Below are 16,978 nucleotides of genomic sequence, written 5' to 3'. Positions count from 1 at the left end.
ATATTGCAGAACTGATTTGAGGCATGGAGCAGATGTCACTGGGGGCATGGAGGGGGGAAGTATTTGTGAATTTCCTGCATTGTGCAGGGGGTTGGACTAGATGGCCCTGGAGGTTCCTTCCAACTTTATGATTCTATGATTCCAGTTTGTGCATGCAAATACATTGCTTAGTTGGGTTCATTGAAAATTACTGTGTTTGAGAATGTATTTGGCAACATGATAGTTGTCTCTGTGGCAGGAGAGTTATGAAGACTCATTCATACCTGCAGATCATTGCATGATCTTTTATGCCACATACAAGCTGTTACAAAGGTCAGTGTGATATAGTGGTTTGAGAGCCTGATTAGGACCTAGGACACCCAGGTCCTAATGCCTGCTCTACCATGGAAGCTTGCTGGATGCCCTTGGGTCAGTTTCCCCCTCTCTCAGTCTAACCAAACGCACATGGTTGTGTTGAAGAGAAAGTGGATATGCCAAACTGAAGTCCTTAGAGGAAGGCCTGTATAAAAAAGCAGTCAATGGCATTGATGGGCATGCATGTGTGAGCCAGCTTTAGAGAGCCCAGTTGTTGAGAAAGACTGAAAGGTCACAAGGTCCCAGATTAGGTGGCACATCCCATGATTCTGCAGTCTTCTTTCTAGATTAATCCTGGAGGCGTGGCAAGCATTCACCACCCTGATTGCATCAATAAGCACTGCAGCTTCTCCTCTCATCCAGCATGTCACCATACCACTGCAGGGTAAGTTTAAGGACTGTGGATCTTTTAGATGAATTGATTGTCTTGCTAATCATTGAGTGGGTACTGTGAAGAACCGATCGTTTTTGCGTTTCTTTGCTGTGCTTGATTCATATTAATCTGCGCAAACCCAGTTGTCTAGAGTTTTAGTCTTCCTAGAACAGAGATGGCCAAACTGCAGCTCAGGAGCCACATGTGGCTCTTTCACATGTATAGCATGGCTCTCGAAGTGCCCACCATTCTGTTGGCTGGCTTGGAGAAGGCATTTGTCTCTTTAAATCACTTCTCCAAGCCAGCCAGCATCTTGGAAAATGCATTTAAAGTTGCTTTCTTTCCACCCCTCCTTCCCTCCCTGACATTCATGTTTTGCAGCTCTCAAACACCTGGTGTTTATTCTATGTGGCTCTTACATTAAGTAAGTTTGGCCACCCCTGTTCTAGAACATGTCCCTTTTCTGTATCTGCAGCTGTCCTTTGGGTGTATGGAGCCTTGGTTCTCCTCACATGCTGCTGAGCAACGCTGCAAAGGAGGATTTCAAGGACTGGCACCTGAAAATTAATGACTTGCAGAGGGGCATCCAAGTCCTAGCCAGAAAAAAGATAGATGGATATTTCTATCGAGGTCACATCATCCAACACATGGAGGTAAGTGTATTTAAGGAAACAAAGTGTGGGAGCACCCCTCCCGGATCCAGGTCTCAGTCACGGAGCCAAATGGATCCGGAACGGTTCCAGATGGCCCTGCGGGATCCCTGGCCCTCTGGCGACTCTCTCGATGGCCTAGTTGAGACTTGGAATAGCCGGCTCTCTAGGGCCATCGAGGAGATCGCACCTCGACGCCCTCTGCGACCTCGGACTAGGCTGGCCCCGTGGTATACCCCGGAATTACGCCAGCTGAAACAAGGTCTCAGACGGCTAGAGAGGCAATGGCGGCGTACCCGCGACGAAGCGACTAGAACATCTTATAGGAAGTTTATGAAGTCCTATGAGATGGCAGTCAAGACCGCAAAGAAAACATTCTTTGCAGCTAAGATTGCATCTGCAAATTCGCGCCTGGCTCAATTATTTAGAATAATTCGGAATCTTACAACATTGCCACAGGGCAATTCAAAAGTTAAGGAATTGGAGATAGGCTGTGAGGCTTTTGCGAAATTCTTTGCAGATAAGGTCCAATCGCTCCGCCACGACTGCCCTGCCAATTTAGATGCAGTAAGTGAACTCGAGGCCCAATGCGTGTCTTCTGATTGAACTCTGGATTGCTTCGACCCGCTCAGCTTGGAGGAAGTCGACAGAATTCTTGGCACTGCACGATCCACAACTTGCGATCTGGACCCATGTCCCTCCTGGCTAATTAAAGCCTGCCAGGAGGAACTAAGATGTCCTATACGGGACATCATAAATCGTTCCCTTTCAGAGGGTGTTTTTCCAACATCCCTGAAAGAGGCAGTGGTCCGCCCTCTCTTGAAAAAAGTTACATCAGACCTGGCCGAATTGGCACACTATCGACCGGTCTCAAATTTGCCCTTTTTGGGCAAAATTATCGAGAGGGCTGTGTGGCGTTGCAGTTACAGGAGTTTTTGGAGGACGCTTCCGTCCTAGACCCATGCCAGTTCGGCTTTCGCCCGGGCCATGGGACAGAAACAGTCTTGGTCGCCCTCATGGATGACCTCCGGCGACAACTGGACCGAGGCGGCTCGGCAGTACTGCTGCTGTTAGACCTATCGGCTGCGTTCGATGTGGTCGATCATCAGCTGCTGTCTCGCTGCCTCGCCGACGCAGGAATTCGGGGGCTAGCCTTACAGTGGCTCTCCTCCTTCCTTGAAGGTCGGGGACAGAGGGTGGCAATTGTGGGGGAGCTCTCTCAGAGACACCCACTTCATTGTGGGGTGCCTCAGGGGGCAGTTCTCTCCCCGATGTTGTTCAACATCTTTATGCGCCCCCTTGCCCAGATTGCACGGAGGTACGGGCTTGGTTGTCATCAGTACGCTGATGATACCCAGCTCTATCTATTGATGGATGACCGGACTGGTGATGTCCCTATAAACCTGGACCGGGCGTTGCAAGCCGTGGCTGACTGGCTCAGGCTGAGTGGGCTGAAGTTGAACTCGGCGAAGACTGAGGTCCTTTGTGTGGGCCGCGGCGGACTGGGAGGGGAGGTCACCCTACCGGTTTTTGATGGTGCGCCACTGATACCAGGGCGCATGGTCAAGAGCCTGGGAGTGCTACTAGAGTCCTCTTTATCAATGGAGGCCCAGATAGCTGCCACTGCTAGAGCCGCCTTCTTTCACCTTAAGAGGGCGAGGCAGTTGGCTCCCTTCTTGGAACGCAGCGACCTAGCAACTGTGATCCACGCAACGGTCACCTCGAGATTAGACTACTGCAATGCCCTCTACATGGGGCTGCCCTTATACCGAACACGGAAACTCCAGGTAGTGCAGAACGCGGCAGCCAGGCTGCTGATGGGACTACCTCGGTGGGAACACGTGCGGCCTGGGCTGCGGGATCTGCACTGGCTGCCGGTTGTGTACCGTGTTCGCTATAAGGTGCTGGTTATCACCTTTAAAGCCCTACATGGCCGAGGACCTGCCTACCTTAGGGACCGCCTCTCCCCATATGTTCCCCAGAGAGCACTGAGATCTAGCTCTCAAAACCTTTTAAAAATCCCTGGGCCAAAAGAGGCTAGACTGAAGACAACTAGAGAGCAAGCCTTTTCAGCAATGGCCCCCCGATGGTGGAATCAACTTCCAGAGATGGTGCGAGCCCTGCGGGACCTGAATCAGTTCCGCAGGGCTTGCAAAACCTCTCTGTTTCAACTTGCTTTTGAGACAGAACCTGGCTAAACGGATCTGTACCCATCCAGCCATCTTGTCCATGATTGTGATCTGTAGCACTTTATAGCACCTGTTTTATCTATTTAATTAATTAATCAAGTAACTGTATTTTAACTGAATTGTAATTTTAAAATTGTTCATTTATATTGTATTTCATGCATATCATGGTCTTCCATGTCCGTGAGCCGCCCTGAGCCCGCCTTTGGCAGGGGAGGGCGGGATATAAAAAATAAATTTATCTTATCTTATCTCTGGATTTGACATTTATTTGGGGGCATCTGTCTCTGATACATATTCATTGTATCTCCTCTGATCATCCTTTGGGGAGCTCAAAAGATGTAATAAATGTTACTCTGTCTAGCTCTTGGGTGCCTTATTCAAGAACAAAAGCAGAGCTCTGCTAGATCAGACCAGTGGGCCACCTCATTCACCATCCTGGCTTCCTGCAGCAGCCAATCAGATGCTCCTGGGAAGTCCACAAGCAGGGCACAGAGGCCAAAGACTTACTGATTGGGCTAGTCAACATTACTTAGCTCTAGAAAGTGAACACTTTCGTAGAGACTATGGTATCCAGGCTGATGAAAATCTGGCCATTTGCAAATACTGGTAAAAACAGAAGGTCAGTCATGGATGACCTGTTTCTATACCCTTCTCTCAACTACTTTTGAACAATTTTGTGGGTGAGGGGAGAGCCTGAACTGCTTTCCCTGATCCGGTGGTAACAGCCACTAGCTGACTCCTTTCCCTGCATTCAAACAGATAAGGTTTCGCAGAGATCCACACAATTGGAAAGAGAGCTGATATAGCTTGTTTACTTCAGGTGGCTTCCCAGATTACCACTGAGTTCAGCACCATGTCGTGTCAACCCTGATGTAGTTTCAAGCACTAGCAAAGCTTCTCAGTGGCCAAAGCTTTAACTAGCGCTGAAGCAAATAACAAACATCTCCAATGGAATGTTTTACATTTACTTTGGAAAACAGAACATTCATTTGGGTGTAAAACGTTTTGACTTGGGCTTTTTGGCTTGGGCAGAGTGATTCCATAGGCAGAAGAATTGTTTCCTGTGGAGCACAATTATCTCACCTCCCCACTTCCACTGCACCCTAAAATGCCCCCCAAGCTGTTAAGACTAGGATCTGGGAGACCCAGGTTCGAATCTCCACTAGTGCCCTGGAAACTCAGTGGGTGACCTTGGGCCAGTCATATTCTCTCAGCTAAACCTCCCTTGTAGGATTGTCATGAGTATAAAGTGGAGGAGAGGAGGACAGGGTAAGCCTTTCTGGGTCCCCACTGGAGAGAGAGGTGGGGTGCAAACGAAGTAAATGAATTGATCCCAGGCAATGTTCCGCTAAGCTGCACAGTCCTGTGAGCAAAAATTCTACTTTGTGAGCTACTGGTGTTAAAGTTGTGAGATACTGCATCAATTAGTGTGCTCTAGGGTCATCCTTCCTGAGCTAAGACAAAAATCTGTGAGTGGAGGCTAAAAATCTGTGAGCTGGCTCACACTGACTCAGCTTTGAGAGAACACTGATCCCAGGTCTGATCTGATCTGCCCCAAATGGTGCTGGCTGCTGGGTGAACAGCACAGACCTTGGCACAGTGACACCCTCAAAGCCCATTCACTTCAATAGACTTTGATGGGTGTGATGCTTGGGATTGCCCTGCAAGTAACACTGGTTCCATTTTGATTGTTTTGTTGCATTAATTTTAAGGCAGAACAGCATATGTTACTTGCAGGGTCTGTGACTTCATCTCACAGGGCTCTAGAGGACACATTCTAATTGAGTTCGAGAGATCCAAAAAGGCTCCCAAAGTTAAAGCTGACTTTCGCATGCAAGAAACACCACTCTATGATGTCGTCCATCATGAGGATGGCAGGTGGCAGCCAGTGGCTGTGGGAGACAGAGTCCTGGCGCCATGGGAGAAGAAGGGTGAACGATACGGCCCAGGCACTGCCCTTCAGGTCACAGAGACTGACTCGTCTCATTCAGGTACTGCTGCTGGTGTCCCTTTGCAGACAGATAGAGATCCAGTTTTGTGTAGTGAGTAAGAGCGGCGGACTCTAATTTGGGAGAACCGAGTTTGATTCCCCACTCCTCCACTTCAAGCCAGCTGGGTGACCTTGGGTCAGTCACAAGTTCTCCCATTTTAATTAACATGTAACTGAATTGTATTTTAATTGTTGTTTACATTGTATTTTATCCAAATCATGGTATTCCATGTCTGTGAGCCGCCCTGAGTCCGCCTTTGGCGGGGGAGGGCGGGATATAAAAATAAATTTACTTTACTTTACTACTTTACTCAGAGTTGTTCTCTTAAGAGCAGTTCTGTCAGAGTTCTCTCAGTCCCACCTACCTCACAGGGTGTCTGTTGTGGGGAGAGGAAGGGAAAGGAGATTGTAAGCCGCTCTGAGACTCCAAGTGAAGGGCGGGGTATAAATCCAGTCCCCTCCTCCCCCTCTTCCTGTCTCCCCACCCTGCCTCAAACCACACCCTAAAGGCACAAGGATAGAAAACCTGCCCCCTTTATGCACCTTAGGGTACAGCTGATCTAGATCCGCCCCACTTGCCAATGAGAACTTCTGAACTGCTCCATTTACTGACGAAAGGCATCCACAGGGTTACGCATACAGGGGGAACCTGCTTGGCTCAGGTAGGATTCCACAGAGCTTCAGGGGCCAGTGTCATATTAGAAAAGAGAAGGTGGATTGTGCCTGCTTCTAAAGGTGGTCCCCCCTCTCCCATTTCTCTTTGCAGCCTTTAAAAACAGTGAAGTGCTGGTAAATTTCTGGAACGGTAAGACAAAGAAAGTGCCCTCAGATATTGCTGTGAAGATCCCTCTTCCTCTGAGCGAACGCATCATCCTGGAGCTCCAGATGCCATTAGCAGCCAGGCAGATGTTGGTGGAGCAAAACCCAAATTATCCCTACACTGTGCCACCGGGTTACCGAGCGTCAGGAGCTTGCTGGCACAGCCATTTGGATTGCAGTGGTTGGAGCGATGCTTCAAAGGTCCCCCATGTCAGCACTACCCACTTTTCTCCCCAAGTGCCCCTTTGGCATTTCTGCCCCCCAGCTTGGGAATGTATTAGCTCCCCGATAACTTTGGCTCAGCCAGAAGATTTCTTGATTCCAGGAAATGACATGACCAAGGAAGAACTGAATAGGAAGGTAGAAGAACAGCTGGCCAGGGGGAGACTGTTCGTTTTGGAAGACAGTGAGAACAAAGAGAGCAGGAAGCCAAAGGAAAAGAAGAATGTGGCAGACTTAATATCCTGTAAAGAGTCAGAGACCAAAGCTGCAATATCCAACAAGGTACAATATTATGCAGACTTGACCTGTGTTCTTACAATTACAACAGGTCATCATTCATGACCTGTTAACATCTGGTAAATATGTTTATGAATGAGAGACTTCCATAAACATACCAAAATACTGTGTAACAGGAGTGGCCAAACTTGCTTAATGTAGAAGCTACATAGAATAATTGCCAGATGTTTGAGAGCCACAAGACATGGACATCAGATGTAGGGAGGAAGGAAGGAAAATAAATAAATGGGGGAGAGGTGGAAAACTTTAACTTTAAATTTATTCTCCAATGCACTTGAAGAAGTGATCTAGAGACATCTGGCCAACAGGATGGTAGGGGCTCAAGAGCCACATACAGTATGTGTGAAAGAGCCACATCCCGAGCCAGTTTGGCCACCCCTGCTGTAGAAACTCGTCTAGTGCTGTACAAGATCTTTCCCACACAACTCAACAGCACTGGGGCAAATTACAGCACATCCATCACTGTCCCATTCCATTTTGGGGTTCTTTTCTGATTTCCACAGACTCATCAGAAGGAGAGCGCTTCAGAAGATCCAAGAGAAGGCACTGGCACCAGAGATGATGTAGCTGTCAACACAGACAAGTGCACACCTTGGCAAGAACTGGAAGGTAGGCAGATCTGGGGCTTTCTGCTTACTTTCAAGATGGTGAAGAAGAAGATATTGGATTTATATCCCACCCTTCACTCTGAAGAGTCTCAGAATGGCTCACAATCGCCTTTATCTCCCTCCCCCACAACAGACACCCTGTGAGGTGGGTGGGGCTGAGAGGGCTCTCACAGCAGCTGCCCTTTCAAGGACAACCTCTGCCAGAGCTATGGCTGACCCAAGGCCATTCCAGCAGGTGCAAGTGGAGGAGTGGGGAATCAAACCTGGTTCTCCCAGATAAGAGTCCGCACATTTAACCACTACACCAAACTGACTCTCAGAGAGGTATTGAAATTATATACTAGTCAGCTGGTAAGATGAAACACAGGCCTTGAAATACCAGCATATTCACAGGGTGACAGACATGACAGATTGCCCAGGCTCCTCTGTTTTTGTCCTTGAGAGTCCACATCCTTGCTCTCAAGCCCTGTCTGTGGTTTTACTTTAGCCTTCCTCTCCTTATAGTTCCTGCCTTAGAAGGGGACGGCCTTTCCCCAACACTCTCCTCCCAATTAATCTGCAGCCTTACCTCTTCCTTTCAGAAGACCCTGAGACTGGATAAGCCTCCAGTTACCTGCAGCTGAACAAGAGTTTTAGTAACTGCAGGCAGGCATTCTGCTAGTGATACCTTGGGTAGCACTGGCTGTCCCTTTCTAGGCTCCTTGGAGAAGAGCAGAGACAGTCATTCTTCCTCTGATGCAGTTTACAAGCACTAGGCTATCTTCTTCAGCCTAGGTCAGCCCTGCCATAGGTAGTACATTGTCTCCCATTACCCATCAGATGCATGGCTGCTCTTGTATACCTTACAGTTTGCAATCCCAGCATTTGAGCTGCCGATCCAGCTTTTTCCTGCCCGTCCAGCTTTTTACGGGCATCATTTGTATTGCCAAAGATGTTCTATCAAACTATCTGGTAGATTCTGCCCTTCCCCCGCCCCCTTCCTTCATGAAACTCATTGCAGCGCATTCGGTTCTCTCTTCCTTGTTCTGTTGTCACAACAATCCTGACCGGTCCAGGCAGTCATCTTTATAGCAAAGTAAGGTATATAGTATCCCAGATTCTAATCCAACATTCTCACCATTATACATGCTGGCATCACAGTGTTGCCATTGAAGACCATGGTATGCATCATGTTGTTATGAACAAACATGCTCCCTTTTCTGAAGCAGAAAGGGGGAGATATTTCTGCCTCTAGGGAAAATTGGTGCTGCTGAACTATTGCTAAGGATGCTCATGGTAACTGATAAAAATTCCACCAAGAGAATAATAAACATGGCAATGCACAGAAAACACACCTTTCTTCTTGTTGTTTAATATAGGCCAAGACAGTTCTAGGAAAGTCTCTTTAGAAATGTTCACCATTCTGGTTACTGAAGCCTCTTGCATGTGTACTGGCTTATCAGTGGGACTGAGAGCAAGGGGACTGATAGCAAGTGGCCAAGGGCCACTGGTTAGTTGTACTAGGGCCCAGCAAGGAAGAATTGGCCTGACCCCCATTAACTGTGAATGCTTGGCTGCTTCTGCACAGTGAGGATTATGTGTTGCCTTCATCACCACTGCAAATAACAGAGGCGCTGCATGTACATTAGTGATGGACCTTCTACCCATGGGAGTTTTCTGCACACTTTCCTCTGTCTTCCTCCCCAGCTTTTCCTTTCCACAAATGCTCTGCAGTGATTGTGCTATAACGATTTTAGTAAAATTTGAGTAGTTAAGTGGTGACAGATCATTATCACACTACAACAATTACCAAATTTTAAACTCTCAAGAAGCCCTCTGATAGCACAGCAGGAAGAAAATGCTGAGAGAATGGCCCCTGCAGGGGCTGACGGTGGGAAAATGGCATTGATGTGGGTGGGACTTTGGCAGGGCAGAGAAATATGACCATCCCTTCCAGAAGGTGTATGCACTTTCAAAAAAGATCAGAGCAAAGCAGGTTTGGGAAGTGTATTTAAGGACAAGGAAAATCTGGAAATGGGACAATTATAGTATGTGGAAAATCCCACCCCCTCAAAAATGAAAAGAAAAGCACTTCCGTTTGGAAGCTAAGGCAGAGGAAAAACCTCTAGAAGGAAGAAACACTTGTTACTGACTTATCTCTTTGTTCCTTACTCTGCCTTTTGACACTTGTTCCTTTCCCTTGTGTGTCTGTTTTTGGTTTTATTTACCCATAGCCCCTGCCATCAGCACCATGTACTGAATTTCAGTTGATGGAGCTGCTTTGCAAGATAATGTATGGGAGACAACATTATCTCACTCTTGAGAAGGAATAAATAAAATCTGCTGCTTGATTTTGCTTTTTAATAACATCATCCTAATAATGAATTTTACTTTGCATAACAGTCTTTCCTCAGCCCAGCATGAATAAAGCTTCAGCCCAACCTTTCCACCAGAGTCGTCCAGGTACTTGGGAACTCTTTATTGCACCCATTCCTCAAGTCGATGCTACGTTTGTTTGGGTGGACCAGTCAATGAAGGAAGACAGGTCTGTTATTGAGTCTGTTTTGCATATGAGGAGAAGTCACAGTGAACCAGCCATACAGGTAAGGATATCTTGCCTGTAGTAATTTGGCTCTGCTTGTCCATGCTGTGATCACATCTGGGTTAGACTACTGTAATGCACTCTGTGTGGGCTACCCTTGAAGACTGTTCAGAAGCCTCAGATATCATAAAATGCAGCAGCAGAGTTGCTAACTGGTGTGAATTACTGGGAACGCCTCTTGCTAATGTTGAAAGAATGGTATGAGTTGCCAGTTCACTTCCACACACAATTTAAAAATGCTGTTTTTACTTTAAAGGCCTAAAAAGGACCGGGACAAGAGTGCTTGAAAGACTGCCTATGTCCTTCATTATTTATTTATTATTTCAATTTGTGTACTTCCCCTTCCCCACAAAGTGAGCCTGACTGCCTATTTCCATGGAGACCCTGTTTTGTGTGTCCTCATCCTACTTCATTGTGGGTGGCCACTAAAGACAGGCTGTTTGGATTGTTGTGGCAACTTGGCTATAAAATGTCTTTGCCGCTGTGATCAGCCATATTCAAATCTACCAAGTTTACCGCACCAAGTAAAGGCATGATTTTAACCAGGCATTCTGTGGTGCATTAAATCCCACCCCCTCTTTCCTTGCTAGTTTAGCTTGCTGTCAATATTTGTGGCTGAAAGTGGCTATTATTTAGAATGTTTCTATTTTAATATTGTTTATGGCAGCTACTGTTTTACTGTTTTAATGCTGCTATCGATTTAGCACTGTAGAGTTTTTTAGTGGTCATTTGTGTCTTTTAACTGTCATTATGGTTTTTGGTTTAAAAGTGAGATGTAGAATCTGCTTTGGGAAGCAAATGAGTGGAGAATGCAAAGTGTAAATGATACTTTTTTTTAATGCCCATTCGATGCTTATTGAAACCCAGGGCCAACTATTTTGATGAGTGCAGTATTACTTTGCTGTAAAAGGCTTTGGAGAAAGCAGTCCCACTCTGGAGACCTTTCCGCCCACAGAGAGTACCAGTGACAGCAGCATCTCTGGATAGCCCAAGAGAAGCAGCGAGGATAGAGTTCAGACGTCAGAAGCGAGAGCAGAGACAGCTCAAAGAGGAGCAGAAGCAGCGGGAGGAATGCATCCAAAAAGAGCTGCTGTGTGACATTAAAAGGTAATGGTGCCACTGATGTAATGGCTTGGAGTGCCAGACTGGGACTCAAGAGATCTAGATTCAAATTCCACCTCAGGCATGAAGCTCATCAGGTAACTTCTCTCATTCAGCCTTGCCTAAATCACAGGGCAGGGCCCATCCTTCTTAATCTACAGCCAGGTCCCTATGGCCAGGATGGGCATGAAAGCCTATAAAAGCACTTTGAACTGGGCCCAGAAGCAGAGGTGGGAGCCAGGGCAATCAGTATAAAATTAAAATGTTGAAAGCCTTTCCTGCATGGAGGGGTCATGGTCCAGGGGTTGAGAATCGCTTGGCATGCAGAAGGTCCCCGATTCAATCCCTGGTCTCTATGGTTGAAAGGGTCAGGTTATAGGTAATGCAAAATTCCTGTGCCTGAGATCCTGGAGAATAGCTGCCAGTCTTAGTAGACAATGCTGACTAAGATAAACCAATAATCTGATTCAATATAAGGCATGGGAAGTTCCGCCCACAAATTCCAGTCAAACGGTTCTATACCTGTGGTTTCTTGGAATTGTGTATGGTAAGATCCATGAACCGTCTGATGTAACTTAGTATAGAATGCAGACTTCAGATATGAATTTGTTACCCAAAACATGGGAGCAAAACTTTATATTCCCTTTCCAGGTTCCACCTTGCAATCCACCCTGCGCTGAGAGGCAGGCAGAGGGCAGTATGTTAATATTTTGTTCAGCACATTGAAACACTTCGGTACATGACTGGTTTTCATTGTCTGACCATGTCTAAAAGGTAGAAAGCCCACCTTTCAGACTGACTGTGTCTAAAAGATGGGCTTTCCTTTGTATAGCATTTCCTCTGATGCTTTCTGGAAACAGGCACCGATTGCTCCAGCGAAGCTTGCAAGGCTCACAAAAGCAGCAAGAGAACAGCGAGAGGGCCCAGCAGCGCCTGGCGAAGCTGCAGGTTGCCAGAGAGGAGCAGATGAGGCAGGAATCCTGCTTGCGGGAGGAGGAAAAGAACAAAGAGAGTCAAAGGCTGGAGTTTTTAAAGGTGCAGCGCAGGCAGAGAGACCAGCAGCTGATGGAACGCAAGCAAAGAGTTGATGCCCAGGATAACAAAAGGCTGGTGAGGCCTATGCTCTTTAATGCCAGGTTCTCAGAAAGGTCTTATTGTATGGAAAGGCACACATGAAACATAAATCAGGATGTATTTCCAGCATAACAAGAAATTCCAAGTTCTGCCTCAAGGAAATCTGCTTCCAGATAAATTATAGCATGCATGTTCAAACCTGCTCCATTTGCATAGTCTGTTCTGGGTTATTTTCAAACAGGTTAAAACCTGCTTCATTTGCATAGTTTGTCCTGGGTTATTTTTATGGAGGGGGAGTGATTTCCAGAGTTTTATGTCAGAACTACCATGGAACTGAGCTCTTCAGTCCTAAGAAGGGTTTTGTACAAATTTGAAACCATGAGATCTGTGGAATGGAGTTTTTAATCAAAATTCTGCATCGACAGCCCAAATTCCTCACCTATATTCAGCAAGCCTGTAAATTTTATGCAAAAGTTGCATATGCTTACTTAGTTTGAGTGGGTTTTGGTGCCTTTGCTGGTTGTGGGGATATCCAGTGAGGTATGCTGAGGGAAGGGACCAGGGTTCAGTGACAAAGCATATGCTTGGCATGCGGAAGGTACCAGGTTCAATCCCCAGCATATCCAGTTGAAAGGATGAGGTAGTAGGTAGTGTGAAAGACCTTACTGGAGACCTTGGAGAGCTGCTTTCAGTCTGAGAAGAGAATACTGACTTTGATGGACTAGTGATCTGATTCAGTATAAGACAAATCTCCTTCAGATCTGTTAATCATTGGACTGTCCCCACTTGCCAGTTTCTTTCACCAGCCTCTGGGCAAACACTTCCAAGCTTGGACTAGCAACTTCCTTTTGAAAAAAGACCTCTGGAATTTTCAGCATAATACCCAGCCCCAGAGACATCCATCTGACCTCGATGAGAGCTGGGGCCTTTTCAGCCCTGGCCCCTGCCTGGTGGAATGAGCTCCCCCTGGAGATCTGGGCTCTGCGGGATCTGCTCCAATTCCACAGAGCCTGTAAAACAGAGCTCTTTTGCCAGGCTTTCACTGAGGCAGTGGATGTCACTTGTTATCGGCCTCCCCACTTCATTCCATCCCAGTGCTGGACCTGGCTATGTCTGTGAGGCAGAACCGCCATTTTAGTCTCTACTGTCATATATTTTAAATTGGTCTTTTGTTGTTTTTATTGTTGATTGTTTTTAAGATGTAACCCGCCCTGAGCCTGTCCTATGGGAAGGGTGGGCTAAAAATCGAATTAAATAAATAAATAAACAAACAAACTCACAATACTGAATGATGCTAACACCAGCTTTGTATTTTAATAACTGTTGTGAAGAATTACAAAATATCCAATCAGTTGCCCTTGCAATTAAGGAGCATTTAGTGTTTCAGATTTCCATTGACTGCATTTCTGCTCTTCATCATCAGAACGAAGAGCTACATACCGGTACATTCAGCATTTTAAATTCCTTTACTGGCATTTTTTGCAGGAGCTACTCAAGAACAGGGTGCAGTCCATGCAGAGAAATTTGAAGGCTGCTGGGCAGGAACAGGACCCCAAGGAGAAGAAGGTGGCTGCCAAAAGGTGAGACTTCCAGAAGCGAGACTTGATGTCCCAGCGAGTAGAAAAGAAGAGACAGGAAACTGAGGACCTCCAGCAGTATCTCAGAGAGCAGAGGCTCCTCATGCTCTGGGCCTCTTTGCTATCATGAAGACTCTGCCATTTCAGCAAATGAACGTTTGGAAAATGGATCTGGAAACATTCACGTGTACCATTCAACACACTGTTGAGGATGGTGAAACCATCCACTGAGGCTGTGTACAGATAATGGCTTAGAGCAGGGCTCCCCAGCCTTAATGAGCCTGTGTGTGTCTTTGGAATTCTGTAACAGGGTGATGGGCATGACCACAAAATGGCTGCCACAAGAGGCAGACTTCTGCACATACCTAGAGGAAGTCCAAGTGCAGGAAAGAAGAGAGGCGATTTTAAAAAATACCCTGGAAAAGAGGAGACACTCCTGGCAGCTGACACCAAAGCAAATTTTTTAAAATCTGCAGCGCCAGTAGAAACTCCACTGGACTATCAGGTGCTGTGATGAGCAAAAGATTCCCTTTGCAGGGGCTGTGGCTCAGTGGTGGAATCTCTGCTTGGCATGCAGAAGGTCCCGGATTGAAGCCCCAGCATCTCCAGTTAAAAGGATCAGGCAGGAGATGATGTGAAAGAACTTTGCCTGAAACCCTGGAGAGCTGCTGCTGGTCTGAGTTGATAATACTGACCTTGATAGAGCCAAGAGTCTAATTCAGTATAAGGCAGCTTTGTGTGTGTTCACTTGGCCCTACCCACTTTCTGAAAACACTCAGTGAGTGTCAGGTGATGCGTTGGCTGATTGGCAGTAGTTCTCAAGGATGTCTCCTGTCCGACTAAAGAGAAGCTTTCCGTTGGAGATTCCAAGGACTGGTCCCATGCTTGTATCACATGGGGGACCCCTGACTTAGAGAAACCAGAGAAGGTGGTCCTGTAAACCATCATGGTTTGCAGGGCTGACATTTTCTTGCATCCTGCACTACTTGAAGTCAAACCCAATTGCTGAGTTCTCATGGTGTACATCAGAAAAGTCAAACCCAGCCCCCAAAGTGGAACGGGATTGTATCTCTAGGCATGTGTCTTATGAAAGTGAAGTTCAAATGATTGGAACACCTAACCCAGGGGTCATCTGTAGGTAGTGCAGCAGCCACTGCATTGTAGTTGGTGCATCTCCTAAAGCAATGTTCCCTCTGAGCTGCAGAGTCTTGTGAGCAAAAATTCTACTTTATGAGCTACTGGCATTAAAGCTGTGAACTACTGCATAAATTAGGGGTCATCCTTCCTGAGCTAAAACAGAAATGTGTAAGCTGGAGGCTAAAGACTGTGAGCTAGCTTAGAGGGAACACTGTGCTAGAGTACCTGGGTGGTGGTGGGTAATATCACAAGAATATCTGCTTTAGGCCATTTTTTTAAAAGTGTGTATTGCATAGGATTTTTCTCTGTGCTCCTTAGCTGGTATTTTGATGGCTGGTGGTGTTCCAATACTCCCTCCTGTGACTGTATCGTCTCTTCCACGTCTCAGGCAGACATTCTTTTAACCCGTTCCCCAATAGCTGTCCATCCGCTTCAGTGCTGTCTACTCAGATTGGCAGTTCTCCAGGGTCTCAGGTAGAGGTTTTGCACATCACCTTCTACCTGGTCCTTTTAACTGGAGATGCTGGGAATTGAACATAGATTCTAGACACAGTGCAGTGAGTACCACTGAGCTGTGCACCCCCTCCAATGGCCTTATGATCCAATTCACTGGTCCATCCAGCCCCACTGTCTGCTCTGATTGGCAGTGTTTCTCAAGGACTATTCAGCATGCTGCTGAGGGTGGTGAAACCATCCGCTGAGGCTGTGTACAGCTAATGGCTTAGAGCAGGGAACCCCAGCCTTATTGAGCCTGTGCGTATCTTTGGAATTCTGAAATCACACTACAGAGAACCTTTCAACTGGAGATTCCAAGGAGCAATTCTCAGTGTAAAGCATGTGCCGTGCCATTCTCAAACCTTCATGTTGCAATGACTGGATCTGTCACAAGGTTCCATCCTGTCCTCTTCATTAATGCTGGCACGCTTTAGGGATTGTCTTTTCATTCCTTCCCCTCCCCACCTATGAATTAACTTTGCTTAAGTCCACAAATATGCTTAACTCACTTGAAAATTTTCTATAGAGATGAAATTGGCTATCATATTTTCAAATCCCGCCCTTCCTGCCAGAAACGTATTACAGTGTAAGTCGTTCTCCCCTCCAACAGCCATCTGGTCACTTTCACCAATGTTAAAGCTGTTGGGACCAAGAGTAATGCTCTAAGGGTAATAAGGCGCACCTGACTTAAGATTCTCATCACGCTTGTTATCAGCCTGTTGATCAGGACTAGACTCACAATGGTTAGAAGGGGAAGTCACTCTCCTTACTCTGGAGGTTGCTGGTAAGCAGCCTGAAAAGCACATATCCATTCCTTTCTGAGCTTTGGTGCAAAAACAAATAAATGCTTAGATGCCATTTATTCATTGTTGTGTTTTGTTAGTATGATGTCACAAATCATCATGTTATGCAGGTGTCACAAGGATGTTAATTCAGTATTGCAGGCCAGTATACCAGTGCAAGCATTCAGGAGCTAGATGCTATCCTTAGGAAAGAAATCCCAAGCAGGTTTAAAGGTATTGGCAGCTACAAGCATAGCCAGCTTCACGAGGGGATTGGATAGACATATGAAGCAGAGGTCCATAGTGGCTATTAGCCACAGCGTATTGATGGAACTCTCTGTCTGGGGCAGTGATGCTCGTCTGTATTCTTGGTGCTTGGGGGGGGGGCGGGGGGACAGTGGGAGGGCTTCTAGTGTCCTGGCCCCACTGATGGACCTCCTGATAGCACCTGGTTTTTTTGGACTGGATGGGCTATTGGCCTGATCCAACATGGCTTCTCTTATGTTTTAAGTCCTACTCAAGTCTATTTAATGGAGCTTACTCCCAGGACAGTGTTTGCAGGATGACCCTGAGTGTCCCTTTATAGGTGGCATGTTTCCTCTAGCTCATGTTTGGAGAGGAGTTCCCAGCTACACCCAGCCCAAGGACCATTCCAATGACATCATCTCCTAGGAGGAAGATGGGAGGTGGAAAGGATGCATCCTGATGGTCCCAGCCCTCGCCACATGC

General features: G+C 46.7%; 1 protein-coding gene across 1 annotated transcript; it reads left to right on the top strand.

Annotated features, from left to right (window-relative positions):
* The first annotated feature begins 1,211 nt into the window (after nucleotides 1-1,211).
* Nucleotides 1,212-14,209, top strand: LOC132575750 (uncharacterized). The gene is made up of 8 exons (XM_060244440.1): nucleotides 1,212-1,380; nucleotides 5,326-5,557; nucleotides 6,323-6,879; nucleotides 7,398-7,503; nucleotides 9,885-10,084; nucleotides 11,039-11,190; nucleotides 12,045-12,294; nucleotides 13,744-14,209. The coding sequence occupies exons 1-8, from the start codon at nucleotides 1,240-1,242 to the stop codon at nucleotides 13,840-13,842; spliced, it is 1,737 nt and encodes a 578-aa protein (XP_060100423.1). The 5' UTR covers nucleotides 1,212-1,239; the 3' UTR covers nucleotides 13,843-14,209.
* The last annotated feature ends 2,769 nt before the right edge of the window (nucleotides 14,210-16,978 follow it).

The sequence above is a fragment of the Heteronotia binoei genome, chromosome 8 (assembly GCF_032191835.1).
Source record: "Heteronotia binoei isolate CCM8104 ecotype False Entrance Well chromosome 8, APGP_CSIRO_Hbin_v1, whole genome shotgun sequence".
NCBI classification, from domain to species: Eukaryota; Metazoa; Chordata; class Lepidosauria; order Squamata; family Gekkonidae; genus Heteronotia; species Heteronotia binoei.
Note: the sequence above shows the minus strand (reverse complement) of the source record. Positions and strands in the feature narration are given on the sequence as shown.

Bases quoted from the DNA above. Each gene is read 5' to 3' on its own strand.
- LOC132575750 (XM_060244440.1), top strand. From the start codon at position 1,240: ATGCTGCTGAGCAACGCTGCAAAGGAGGATTTCAAGGACTGGCACCTG. The intron at 6,880-7,397 runs GTACAATATTAT...TGATTTCCACAG, and splicing joins AAGCTGCAATATCCAACAAG to ACTCATCAGAAGGAGAGCGC. The intron at 7,504-9,884 runs GTAGGCAGATCT...TTTGCATAACAG, and splicing joins ACCTTGGCAAGAACTGGAAG to TCTTTCCTCAGCCCAGCATG.